This window comes from Sceloporus occidentalis, unplaced genomic scaffold, assembly GCF_023333645.1.
Source record: "Sceloporus occidentalis isolate IW3139 unplaced genomic scaffold, rSceOcc1.0.p SCAF_240, whole genome shotgun sequence".
NCBI lineage: Eukaryota > Metazoa > Chordata > Lepidosauria > Squamata > Phrynosomatidae > Sceloporus > Sceloporus occidentalis.
This window is the reverse complement of record NW_028317220.1, coordinates 677,638-691,642: the sequence shown is the minus strand read 5'-3', so window position 1 is coordinate 691,642 and position 14,005 is coordinate 677,638. Positions and strand designations below refer to the sequence as shown.

Sequence of the window (14,005 nt, the reverse complement as noted above, 5' to 3'; positions counted from 1 at the left end):
TCGATACAAGTAATTTTTCCTTTTAAATTATTTAATACAGTATTAAACTTTAGTGCTACTTTCTGTTTCAACAAGTTTTTTTAAAGTTACAATACTGAGGCCTTCATCTATTAACTTGGTCCTATTATACTGCCATGTGGTAAACAATAGATGGTCCTAGTATTAATCACTATTAACATCTATAGGTAAGGGCCCTTCATTATCATACCTGGGAATTCTCTGGAGTCTCCACACAAAGCACTGCTCTTGCTCTGGGCAGGGGAGGGGCATTTAGTCATGCCCACTTCCAACCCATTTCCCCTCAGGGGTAGACACTAACATTGCTAATGGTGGACATTAACAATAGTTAGTGGTGGCTAATTTAATGATGTTCTATGGGCCTTCACAAACCTTGCCACGGACACTGGAGTCCTTGTATAGACAATATATCTATCCCTGTATCCCCTAGCACTCCCTGCCCCCCACTCAGCGACCCTTACAGAGCTAGCCCTGTCTTATGTGTTGGGAAGTTCCCATTTATGTCCATTAGCATAAGCAATAATTTGTAAATGTGCAAGATCAGGCCCTTCATCCTCTTCTGTACCAGTAGGTCTTAACATGTGTTAATGGTACTGTCAATTTTAATGGTATTGTTAATTTTCACAGTCCCTTGTTGCAATAGCGCTGCAAAATGTAATGTAACCAATATATCACAACTCCCCGTAATGATGATTATAAGGCTGTTCTCTTCAGTGCTACACAGTAGTGGATAAACAATTGGACATTTACTCCAGGGCCCCTGGCACAGCACTAATAAATTGCCTGTTGTGCTGGGTTAGCAGCTTCCATGACAAATTAAAACATTTATTTTTATACCGCCATACCTGATGGGTAGTTGTGTGTGGACAATCAGTTAGCTGACCAACTTTCATGTGGTTTCGTGGGAACCAAACAATGCTTTGCATAATGGCAGCCTAGTTTTGTCTACAGCTCCCTTCCTTTTGCTATAATTATGATCCCCGGGCATGATACCACCTGGGGCTGTCCACTACCAGGCAGAATTGTGTTGTGATTAAAAAAAGACCAGAATTGCAGAAAGGAAATTTAGTAATTCTACTGAGCATCTAATGGCAAAAGTCATTTACTGTATGTGTGTATAGATGTAACAGTGTTGCCGTAGGGTCCCAGCTGACCCGGATCTGCCTCTGGTGCTATACAACATTACTGTATACAACTCTGTATTTATTTGTCATGAAGGGGTTAAAAGAAGAATAATTTTAATGACAATTGAAATGTACATTTTGCTCTAAGAAGAGCTGCATGGGGATTCTATTTTCTTTGAGCATTAAATGTAACAATACAACCCACTTTCCTTATTATACAACCAGGTATTTGGTCATGGGAAAGCAAATGGGGAGCCAACTTGGGCTTTGCTGCTAACAGCCTGCATCTGTGAGATTGGTATCCTCATTGCATCACTGGATGATGTGGCCCCAATTCTTTCCATGTATGTATATCATTTTGTTTTTGTTGCTATTTTCAACTGGTTTTTAGATCTTCTATACTTGAGTTTCTCTCTTTCTTTCCTTTGATTCCTTGGCTGCTATCTCTTTTCTTCTTGATCCTGTCTCTGCAGGTTTTTTTTGATGTGTTACCTGTTTGTTAACTTGGCGTGTGCAGTGCAAACGTTGCTTAGGACTCCCAATTGGAGGCCTCGCTTCAAATATTACCATTGGTGAGTCAGAGCTTGGGAGGTTGTCCAAGGCACCTTTGTCATGGATCTCCAACTTATCTTCTGGGGTAGTCAATATACATTAATCTGGATTGCTGTTTGAGGTGTTCCATCTTCATGTCTTGCGATCATTATTTTGTGCACATGTGTAATATTCATTGTAATGGTAGCTTGACATAGCTTATTGATTGTTTTTCTCACTTTGTTTCAGGGCACTTTCATTCCTTGGCATGAGTCTTTGCCTGTCACTCATGTTTATCTGTTCCTGGTACTATGCGCTTGTAGCCATGCTAATAGCTTGCCTTATCTACAAATACATTGAATACAGAGGGTAAGTGCTGCACTATTACTGCAAAGCCAAAGTGTTGAAATATATCATGTGTGAAAATGAGCTAGGTTATATTTTTTCCAAAATACACTTAAGAAAACAATGCAACTTTTTAATTTCACACTTATCGCTGCTTGTGGTTTTTTTTATTATGTAATACCTTTTTATACAGTGTGGTTAGCATATTCTCTTCATGGGTATTGTAGCATAAGTAGCAAAAAAGTCTTACAAAAGTCTCATGTTTTTTCCAGGGCAGAGAAAGAGTGGGGTGATGGAATCCGAGGTCTATCTCTCAGCGCTGCACGATATGCACTACTACGGCTGGAAGAGGGACCCCCACATACCAAAAACTGGAGGTAAAAGCCAGGGAGTGTTTTAAATTGCAACTAGAAAACCTAACTTTTATGAGAAATAACTAAAATCACAGAGGATATAGAAAATTACACATTCTCCTATATACAGTGATGTATCTTGGCCTAGACAGACAGGTCCAGGGGGGGGGGGGCGGCAGACCCCCAGTATCCCGCTACTCAATAGGCCGGTTTAAGGGGATATCATGGATCAGCACAGCCTCCATAGACTGCATTAGATGGTACTACACACCTTTATGATATGGAGTGCCAGGGTATGATGTCATATCCCAGGGATCTGTGTCTTAAAGGCACAGTGAACCTTTTACTGCGGTGCAGATGTCAACCAAGGACAGTGAGGGCCTAGGCAGCACAAAAGGTAAATACTGTACGTTACTGCCTATAAGCCTAGTATAAGGGTGAGAACTCCTAAAAAATCATCCACTGCTGGAGTCTGCCTAAGTTTAATTTATTCCGAATAAAATAGACAAATCTCTAACATAAAAAAACAAAAAAACTAGTGAAGCAATCTCGTCTTAGAAATAATTTTAGGGTTGATCTACTCCTGGTTCATTTTATTTCAATTTTATTCTGTATCCTCAAGGATTTTAGGTATTTATAATACATTTTTATAAATACGTTTTTTAGTTGCAATTTTGGACTGTCTTCCATTTGTAAAGTCCCACAGTTGCCTGTTCTCTAGATACTACTTACTCGATCTCAGTGTATTTTTTACATGTAACAACAAAATAATAGTGTAATTACAATCTGAAAGGTTTCAGGTTGGCTAGGAAGACTCACTACTGTTCTAAGTACTGCATTTAATAAATATGACAATGAAAGGTTTGCTGTTTTGATGGGGACTCAGTAGAATATATTAGGTTTTGAAATTTTAGTATTGTGTATTTTGGAGGGGTGCATATGACTATATAAACTTATATTGGATACTTACTGCATTCTAGGCCCCAGTTGCTCGTTCTGGTCAGAGTGGATCAAGATCAAAATGTTGTTCATCCGCAGTTACTCTCCCTGACTTCTCAATTAAAGGCAGGGAAAGGTTTGACCATTGTGGGTTCAGTACTGGAAGGGACCTACCTCGATAATCATCCCCAGTCCCAGCGTGCAGAAGAGGTGAGTACATTAACATAATATATGGGGGCCATGGGCAAAAATAGCAAAATCATTCAAGTTCCACATTCCCATAATCTTTGTTATTTATTTGACAATGTTATTGGGACATTTAATTTTATTTACGTAAGAAGTCTTTATTGCACACCATAGCTAGATGCATTTAACATCAACAAAGCATCATGTTTCTGAAATAAACCAAACTAACTACAGAGGAAAACTGTTTCACCCATACCTCGTGTTTGTCTTTTGTGCTTCACTGTCCCTCAATCTAGTCACTCCGTCGAATCATGGAAGCAGAGAAAGTAAAAGGCTTCTGCCAGGTGGTCATCTCTTCCAATATCAGGGATGGGATTTCCCATTTAATTCAGTCTAGTGGACTCGGAGGTCTGCAACATAACACAGTTTTAGTTGGCTGGCCAAGGAATTGGAGACAGAAGGAAGATCACCAAACCTGGAGAAACTTCATTGGTATGATTGACAACTCTTTCTGTCTCAAATATGGGCTTATACTTTATTCGTATTTATATAATAAAAAAATTGTTTACCTCCATTCCTCGATGGCATCTCTGTTATCTTTATTTACTCAATACAGAACTGGTACGGGAGACAACTGCTGCTCACCTGGCTCTTATTGTTGCCAAGAATGTTGCAATGTTCCCTGCAAACCAAGAGAGGTTTTCTGAAGGCAACATTGATGTTTGGTGGGTGGTACATGATGGAGGCATGCTGATGCTTTTGCCATTCCTCTTGCGGCATCACAAGGTAATTGAAAATGAGTAGATCCCTGGGTCTTCACATAGAAAGCTTACTAAAATAGACCAAGTGTAAATTAACATATGCTTTCAGAGATTCAGTAAAAAAAGACATTGCATTGTATCGATATTTATGAAATTAATATATTTTAAATGGTTAACCCTAGCTTAAGTACTGCTAATCTTGGAAAATTGCCTTGGTTTTTTTTTCTTCAAAATATAAAAATTATTTTCACAATTATGCCAGAATTTTACAAAAGCAGCTTTTACTTTAAAAGCAATAAATAACTACATTTTCAATAGAGAGTATTATAGAGAATATTAACTAGAACCCTTGTGTTATTTGGTCTGAAAATTGGTATCCTTTAGTGCATCTCTTACTGCTCTATTAGCATCCTGCCTTTCCTGATTAGCTCAGAAGTACGACGGCATCATCAGATATATAGAGCAGGTCAACTGCAAAAAGTAAAGTGCATCACAGAAGATACACCTTATATCCTAAAAAATAATTGGATGGGAAATAACCAAAATTATTTTTCAAAAGTGTGTCATCAGTGATACTTGACGTAAGTAGTCTAAACTAAAACACGGAAGCGCAACACAGGACTTTAATGGTGTAGTATTTAATATATACGAAGTACCCCCCCCCCCCACCCAGTGTCCCAAAGGGCTACTTACAGGAAGCCTGAATGTAAAATAAAAGGAGAAATCCTCGAAGCCGGCGTGTGAATGTAATCCCTCAGTCTGTATCAACACATCAGTTACCATAAATAACACAGTATGAGAAGATGATAAACATATAAACATTGGAAGTAATATTGATACTATGAATTATTTCCTCCCACTGAAGAACAGCTAAATTACCATGCTGAGATGGTGTGGTAAATGATGATGTTTAGACTATATTTTGGGGTGGGGTGGAATTTTACCCCCTACCAGCTGGCACTTTCTCCTCTTAAGCTTATTTGTGCTGCCACATTCAGCACCCTTCTTTTTTTTTTTTTTTTCAAAAGTACCAACTCAAAAACATATACTAAAATCCAAAAATGTACAAGGGTCCAATACCAGCACCCTTCTTTATCTTTTGGTATACATGTCTACATTATATATATGCCTCCAATGTCTTCGGTTATATCTGTTCCCTTATTTCTTGTTATATCCCATTATTTCTCCACCGTTAGTGCCTTCGTTCCTCCTAATTTAATACTCCATTTCTCCTCTTAACATATTTTATTTCCTCCCTACCCTCATTCTTGTTATACAACTACCTGCTGTCTCTCTGCTACTGTGATTGCTTTTTCATCAGCTGCTTCCATTTCCTATCCCTCTCTTCTCCTTTGACCATTATGAGTCCGTGTTATCTACTATAGTTAAAAATAACAAGCATGTACCAAGGTAATCAGGAACAGATAAGTACAAATAACAACAGGAGTCAGTGCACATTCACGCTCTCTAAAAATCAATGTTCATTATTAACCGTAGTGGGCTGGCTTCTCATACTTTGCGGGCAAATTATGGAACTAAAATGGGATACTGTCATGTGAAACTAAGCCAGCTTATATAATAGAAGATTTAGTTCTAAGGAATGAGCAGCTATTTTACATTTTGTTTGAATCTCCAGTAATAAGTAGCCTATAATCTTTTCTTCCTTCTCGGTTCTCTCTAATGCTAAAGTCTAAATGCAGTTATAGTACCTCTACATTTACAAAGCCACTTTAAATCTAATTTATTATTGCATTCAGTATATGATGTTATACGATATTGTTCGCTACATATATATATTTATATATATATACCATATGGACAAAAGTATTGGGACACCTGGCCGTTACACCAACAGGGACTTTGATGACATTGCATATTAAATAGGTAGACATATATAGTTGCCCCCCCCCCCTTGCAGCTATAACAAATCTTCCGGGACGGCTTTCCACAACATTTTGCGGAGTTTCTGTGGGAATTTCTGTCCATTCATCCAGTAGAGCATTTGTGAGATTAGGCACTGATGTTGGATGAGAAGGCCCGGCTCGCAATCTCTGTTCCAGTTGATCCCAAAGGTGTTCGATGGGGTTGAGGTCAGGGCTCTGTGCGGCCAGTCAAGCTCTTCCCCACCAAACGTATCCAACCATGTCTTTATGGACCTAGCTTTATGTACTGGTGCGCAGTCATGCTGGAATAGACAAAGCATAGCATTGTCCAAAATGTCCTTTTCAGCATACCAAGACAAATGTGAAATGTGCAAAGTTTTCAATGCACCTTAATATATCCTAAATGTAATCTATTTGTTATATAATTATTTAAATTTTTAGTTTACTTTCTTTGACAAAAAATCTAGACAGGTCGCTTAAACATCCTGGACACAACATTTCATGACCTAAAATTACCTTATGTGCTGTTGACATGAAACTTTGCACCGCACACAGGTCTGGAAAAGATGCACAATGAGGATTTTTACAGTAGCTCAAATGGATGACAACAGTATCCAGATGAAGAAAGATCTGACCACATTCCTGTATCATTTAAGAATTACTGCTGAAATAGAAGTGGTGGAAATGGTGAGTCAACTTCAAGTTCTTTAGGATCACAGGTTGGCACAGAATGACACATGGGTCCTGCCATTGTTGGCCCTTTATAAAGAATTATAATTTAAGGGAGTTGAAACCACAACTCTCCTGCAAAGATTCCTACCAACAATATTTAAATCAAAATCTGGTTTGCAGTTTTGTGTATTGGGTGTCTCCATAGAAGTTAAGTCACTCAGGTACTTTATATGGCCATATTGCAATCAAATACTGTTGGTCTAATATTGGACTGAGGGCAGCATAACGGGCTAATGTAATGTAATATTTTTAATACAGTGGGAGAATGTTTTGTGGAAAACTATAACAATAACAATAATCAGTTACAAGAAAAGATCAAATCGTGTCCAGAAGAAGTCATACCTGCCCATGGATATTCAGTCCATTAGCAGAGGCTAACCGTAGTCTTGGTTAGAACGGAACAGCCACATGCCCCCATGGATGAAGCCCTAACTATTGTACATAGTTTGGGTAGTCCAATCTGTGTTGAAAAACCTGTGTTCTTTTTGAGGTGTCTTAAGGAAAGGCAAAAAAAGAATCACATTCTAACATTTAGAAAATTGCTGGCAAATACCATCCATTACTGGAAATGTTAACAGCTGGGAAAGGTAAATTAATTAGAGTTAAGCATGGTCGATGTTCAGGAGTTCTAAATTACTTGGGATTGTGCTTTATATTATTAATGTTTGACTTTCCAAATCCCATTTGCTGGTTACAGATACAACTGTTATTACGTCTGCAAATTGCTTGATATTGCTGCACAAACCATAAATTGGTGTGAAAAACATAGTGTATTCATCAAAGCAGGAGTTTGTTGTAGAGTTGCAGCTACACCTTTATTATGTGTCATTAATGGACAATACTTTTGAACTTTTCCTGGTACTCTAACTTTTAATCCCACTAAAGAGGTTGGCCAGTCATTATACATAATAAAGATGATGTGTTGATATCATAACTCTCCTGCAAACTCCTGCTGTAGTGAATAAACTCCAATATGTTGTTTTATATTTTAGAAACAGCCACTTTGGCAAATATTTTGTTCCACTAGTATTATATGTTTATCCAACGACACACATAAACAATAAATGACTGAATATAGAAGCTAATGCAGTGTAAAATTGATAAAATGTTCTGTTTTTAGCATGACAGTGATATCTCAGCTTACACCTATGAGAAGACTCTGGTCATGGAACAGAGATCCCAAATCCTGAAGCAGATGCACCTTACTAAAACTGAACGCGAGAGGGAGGTAAATGAATAAATACAAATGAGAGTGGCATAAATAAAACCAGGGTAGGTACTATGAATAGCAAAGTAAAAATGGATAACATTGGTAACAGTGGCACCGGACATTAATACCATATGGAGAACATACTTGTGGTCAGGAATGGCCTTAATTCTGAGGAGGCCCTTGGTACCTCTTATTGTTGGGCCTCATAATACTATACATTTTATGCATTAGGGCAGATAATACACATTGATGTGATATCATAAAGCTTTGTTGTTTTATAGGGAGCACTCGCCCTAACTCATCATAAGAAGAAACTATGGCTGCATTTGACACATCACGTGCATGTATAAATATTTTATACAGTATATTTGTGTGTCTGTATACCAGTTATATTTTTTCTGATCATAAAATGTATTTGTTGTTTTAAAAAAAAAAAATGGGTCATAGCTGTATGCACGATAATGTTTGGATAGGACGATAGAGATGTAAGGTGGTGCACAGTTGTTGAGGGCTCTATAGGTCAGAAGTTTAAATTTGATTCTGGAGGGTATGGGGAGCCAATGAAGTGATTGGCATAGTGGGGCAGCGGATGGGGAGCGGCCCTACTTGTGGTTTAATCGCAATCACTATGCAGACATACTTTCATGTTCTACAGATACAAAGCATTACAGATGAGTCCCGTGGATCAATCAGACGTAAGAACCCATCTAATTCTCGGCTGCACCTGAGCGTGCCAGAGGAGCAGGTGGGAGAATGTGAAGAAAAGGCAGAAGAAGAGGTAATTCCAACACCTTCATGATCCACAGCAATCTGTTCTCATTTTTATATAAGCACATGTGTTTTGTTTTCTTTACTTCCCTAATCACCTCATCCTATATCTTCAGGTACAGCTAATACATGATAAAAATGCAACAGAGTTTTCAGTTAGGGAGTCTCTTGGAGACTCTCCAGCAGAGGAGCCAGATACGACTCAAGAAAAAGTACACCTAACCTGGACAAAGGACAAATTTACAGCCGACAAAAACAAAAGCAAAAGTCCCAGTACTCCAGAAGCGATAAAAGATTTCTTCAACATGAAACCGTATGTATAGGAAACCGTAATACATTTCTTAAAATTCTTAAGATGTTATAGTTTTATGTATAATTAATTATGTCATAGATAGATGGGAGTTTTGTGGATGTTCCAATCTCTTTTCAAAATTACTCTATTAGACTCCATGGGCATATTAAAAGAGAAGTAAATAATGTCTGATTTTTTCTTTTTTTAAATAACAGCTATATCATTTATTATGCACTTACTTTTTCTAAAAGTTCTTGTGGCTATGCAAACATGCATCCTGGGAACTGGAGAGCTCACTGCCAATTCCTAACGGAAGAGGTCATCAGGTTCCAGTGACCGAAAGGGCACAAAACTGTGTAAACCTCTCACAAGGCATGAAGTAGATGTACATTTTTTTTTTACATTTTATTTACTAATAACTCCAGGTTATTGGTTTGAATGTATATATATATATATATATATATATATATATATATATAAGGTGATTATTGTTGACCTTATAAGCATGTGCCTACCCAGAATCCCTTGTTGTTGTGGCAGCACCATGAGATTTCTGAGGGAAAAACAAGCCTTCTGGCTTGTCTGGTGTCTGTAGATGAGTGTTTAATAATGCTTCTACTACCCCCTTATATATAAATATATATAAAATCTATAATAAGCAGGCACTCTAGGGACTTGTACTCGTACGTAGATATTAGATCATTTATTCAGGTTAACAAAAATAAAGGTCCATTAGCCAGACCAAAACCTCTGTTGAACTGAATAAATTATCTAATTGTCTATGAGTATGTGCTTTTTATGGATTATTATTTATTGGCTGCGCTGCACAGAGGGGTTATGAGCTTTTGTTTTTGAATCAAGACTGAGTGATATATTATTTAGACAATGTTTAACCGAGAAGAATACATTGAGATCTCTCAAGTTTTCAAGTATGTCCTTATATATTTATTTTAAGAAAGTATTTTTAAAAATTGTTAACGTGGAGTGTTACACATATTGCTAAGAATTTTTTGAATTTTTGTTGATTTTATATAATAAATTGTGAGGGGTTAAAGGAAAGGTAATATGGACATTTTTTTTTTCAATAACTTCAGAAATGTAAGACAGATGTGAACGCTATACATTGTTTGTATACAAGTATTTAGAAGGGCTCTCTTTGACGACCACTTGTGGATCAGTGGTTCTTCGACTTCTTCTTATTATTATAGTGTATTATTTTATATAGCGCCATCAAATTCCGTAGCGCTGTACAATGGGTGGAGAGGACATAAAAAGTAGTATGTAACATAATTTGACTTACAGAGACAACAGGGATTTTTGAGGGATTTTTGGAAGAAATAAAGGCAGGGGGAGATACAGATAGACCGGGGGAGGGCATTCCAGAGGATAGGGGCAGCCCTTAAGAAACCTTGTAAGCATGCATGAGAGCTAGAAATCAAAGGAGAACATAGAAGGAGATTGTTGGATGAGCGGAGAGACTGGTGAGGAGTGTATTTAGAGATGAGTGAGGAAATGTAGGCAAGGGAACTGCTGTGAAGGGCTTTGAAAGTAAAAGTCAGAGGGGAGAGGTGTTAGTGAAGTGATGGGAGAGGAAGATAAGTCTGGCAGCAGCATTCATGGTGGATTGTAGAGGGGTGAGACGGTTGAGAGGGAGACCGGCTAAGACAGAATTACAATAATCAAGGCGGGAGATAATAAGGGTTGCTGTGTTAGGAAGAGACGGAAGTGGGCAATGTTTTTAAGATGGAGACAGCAGTTTTTAGAGACCGATTGAATGTGGGGGTGAACGAAAGGTTGGAGTCAAGGGTGACACCAAGACAGCGGGCATGAGGAGACGGGGAGATGATGGCACCATTAACATTGAGGGAAACTGATGGGGACTCAGCGTTGGAGGGAGGATGAGAAGTTCTGTTTTGGAGAGATTGAGTTTGAGGAAACGTGCAGACATCCAGGTAGAGACAGAAGCGAGACAGTTACACGATCTAAGACAGAAGGAGAGAGATCAGGAGAGGATAGATAGATCTGGGTGTCATCAGCATACAGGTGGTATTAGTTTGCCAAGTGTGGAAGTGTAAAGAGAGAACAGAAGGGATCCTAAGACTGAGCCTTGGGGTACCCCAACTGAGAGAGGGAGGAGGGGGGAAGTGTTACTGGAGACAGAGACACTGAAGGTACGATCAGAGAGGTAGGAAGTGAACCAGGAGAGAACAGTGTCACGGGGACCAAAAAGACTTTTAAGGAGAAGAGGGTGGTCCACGGTGTCAAAAGCAGCAGAAAGGTCCAGTAGGATTAGCATGGAGTAGTGGCCCTTGGATTTTGAAGTGCGTAGGTCATTTGTAACTTTAGTAAGGGTGATCTCAGTAGAGTGTTGATGAATAAAACCAGATTAAATAGGGTGAACTAGGTAGCTGGAATTATGAAACTTAGTTAATTGGGTATAAACAATTCTTTCAAGAAGCTTAGAGGTGAGCGGAAGTAGAGAGATGGGACGGTAATTGTTACACAGGCTGACAGTCAGGTGCATGTTTTGTATAAAGGATTTTAGGTTAGCAGTGGGTAATACTCCTACTACTGTTAACACAATTTTACGGGCTCTACAGAGATATTATTAATATACTTTTAAACAATATAGTACAAAAGTGTGGATAATGCAAGAGAGGTAAGAGCAAATACGCCTATTCCAAACTATTAGCCTTGTAATACCCTTGACTTGTTTTTGAAGTGCACATAGCACCCCAAGGTCTCCTCTAACCTAAACATATAAAGCAGGGCTGCTAGCGTCCTCAGGGGTCATTGACAGACCATGTTTTCCTTGCAGTATATTATCAGGCACTGCTTTGGAGCATGCAGCGTGAAGTTAATTCATTGATTGCCTGTTAATTAGAGAATAATAGTCTGGCAGAACAGCAGCCTCAGGGACAGCTTTGAACTAGAAAAGCAAAGTTAAATTAAACAGTACATACAGTTCATAATTTGGATAGTAGGTACTTTTCTTATAGTTTATAATGAGGGAAAGCTGAGGAAACTATAAAGTAGAAATACAAAAAATATACTATGTCTCCTAAACGAGAAAGCCGGATATCCCTGGCATTGTGTGTATTCCTGTACACTTGCATTCAAATTAACTATAGTATCTAATATCACCTGTAACAATCAATTAGCTTAGAGCACACTATCATTACCCCCTCTTATGAAAGATGTCACAACCTCCACCACTTAATACCAACTTCTTTGTTTCAACATTGTTTCAATAGATTGTAAACTTGTGAGCAGGGCCTACTACTCTCCTCCTAATGTATACCCCTTGAATATATGTATTGTATTAAGCGCTGCGTAAATTGTTGGCGCTATATAAATAAAAGATAATAATAATAATAATAGTTATTAAAAAGTAAATCTACTGGTTATAATTTCGGACCAGATTATGTATATTCACATCATTACTTTATAGATCTCTTCAGGTTCTTGTTTCCTGTCCAGCTTGGACCTGTGACTGATGAGTTATGAGCCACTGATTGAGGGTATTATTTTATATACAGAGAGAAGTAGGTGAGTTTTTGGTGAGGTGAATAATTATTTACTGCATTAGCAATGCATCACAAAGGGAAAACTCATCCCTTCTTGGAGATGTATCTGGGCTGGTTATACCCTTCATAATGCATAGTTAATTATCCATCTTACCTAAAATTGTTTTTAGTGAATAAACTACATACATTTTTAATAAAAAGCTAAAACTAACTGCAATAACAGAAATCAGTAAAAAAAAATATATATTATTTTACAAATAATTGTTATTTTCTGCAGGAACTTGTATGGTTGCTTATTCTGCTTTCCCCGGAGAAGTATAGCTTAGATGTAACACAGTTTGCAATTGAATTACACATCGGTTTTACCAACTATACTGTATCATGATGCACAATGTCAAGAAAACCTAACGTAGTGGTCAGCTTAAAGCAACACAGATACATGATGGAATGTATTTTTAAATCAATCTATCATTTTCAATTTATGTTTGAAACAAACTGCTGATGAAGAAAAGCTAGTTTTAAGGCATGTTCTTCCTAACCTCATTTTTGTTTTTCTTTTCTTGCATCATGAAGTGAGTGGGAGAACTTGTAAGTCTTTGTCTTACTGGTATACTCTGGGAAAGGGTGGGATAATGTGATATGCTGTTGATATTTCAAGAGAAGTAAAATATGATATATATTAAACCATGAGTTAAAAGTTATCATAATAAAAAATCCAGCCAAAAGGGAAGGATTCAGTTCTGTGCCCCTGAGCATTTGCTGTACGGTTTGTGAAAAGGCAGGGTGGTACATTTACAATATTTTTCATTATTATTGCTTAGAGCCCCTATAGTTGCGTAATTACAATTTAGGATTCCACTTTCTATGATGTTCTCTGTATTTGCGAGTTCACTGTATGCCATGATCCATTTTGGTTAGTTTGGTTTCATAAAGGCATGCAAGTCCAAGGCTTAAATTATCTGTGTGCTACAAGAATCACCTACATGTATGTAGCTAATGACATTGGTCAAGGAATGTTGTGGAAGGCATATTTTTTAATGGAAATTGGATAGAAGCACTGGTCTTGGGCAGATTGGTGACAAAGGTCAAGAGCAGTAAAAAAAAAAGAGAAAGAAAAGAAAAACATGATGATGACAACTAGACTTGTGCAAATGGACCAAAAACTATTTAATTTTTAGTCCATTTGTTTTCAGACAATGACGTTCATTCTGTGATATCTTGATTTGGATGAAATTCTAAGGGCTTTTCCCATCCAAGGTAGAAGGACAACTGTACACTCACTGAATAAATCCCTAAACAAGAAGAGGGGCTCACAGTGCCCAAACTAATTAATTGC

At 37.8% G+C, this 14,005-nt stretch overlaps 1 protein-coding gene across 1 annotated transcript in view; it reads left to right on the top strand.

The window, feature by feature from the left end:
* The window catches only part of LOC149276415 (solute carrier family 12 member 5-like), a 35,365-nt gene that overhangs the window by 19,406 nt on the left and 1,954 nt on the right, over positions 1 to 14,005 (top strand). The window contains exons 12-23 of the mRNA XM_089503678.1: positions 1,368 to 1,486; positions 1,616 to 1,714; positions 1,923 to 2,042; positions 2,291 to 2,395; positions 3,352 to 3,520; positions 3,793 to 3,988; positions 4,113 to 4,282; positions 6,696 to 6,827; positions 7,993 to 8,100; positions 8,738 to 8,860; positions 8,967 to 9,163; positions 13,243 to 13,257. Coding sequence (XP_089359804.1) covers positions 1,368 to 1,486; positions 1,616 to 1,714; positions 1,923 to 2,042; positions 2,291 to 2,395; positions 3,352 to 3,520; positions 3,793 to 3,988; positions 4,113 to 4,282; positions 6,696 to 6,827; positions 7,993 to 8,100; positions 8,738 to 8,860; positions 8,967 to 9,163; positions 13,243 to 13,257 — 1,553 coding nt within the window. The remainder of the gene's footprint in view (positions 1 to 1,367; positions 1,487 to 1,615; positions 1,715 to 1,922; positions 2,043 to 2,290; positions 2,396 to 3,351; positions 3,521 to 3,792; positions 3,989 to 4,112; positions 4,283 to 6,695; positions 6,828 to 7,992; positions 8,101 to 8,737; positions 8,861 to 8,966; positions 9,164 to 13,242; positions 13,258 to 14,005) is intronic.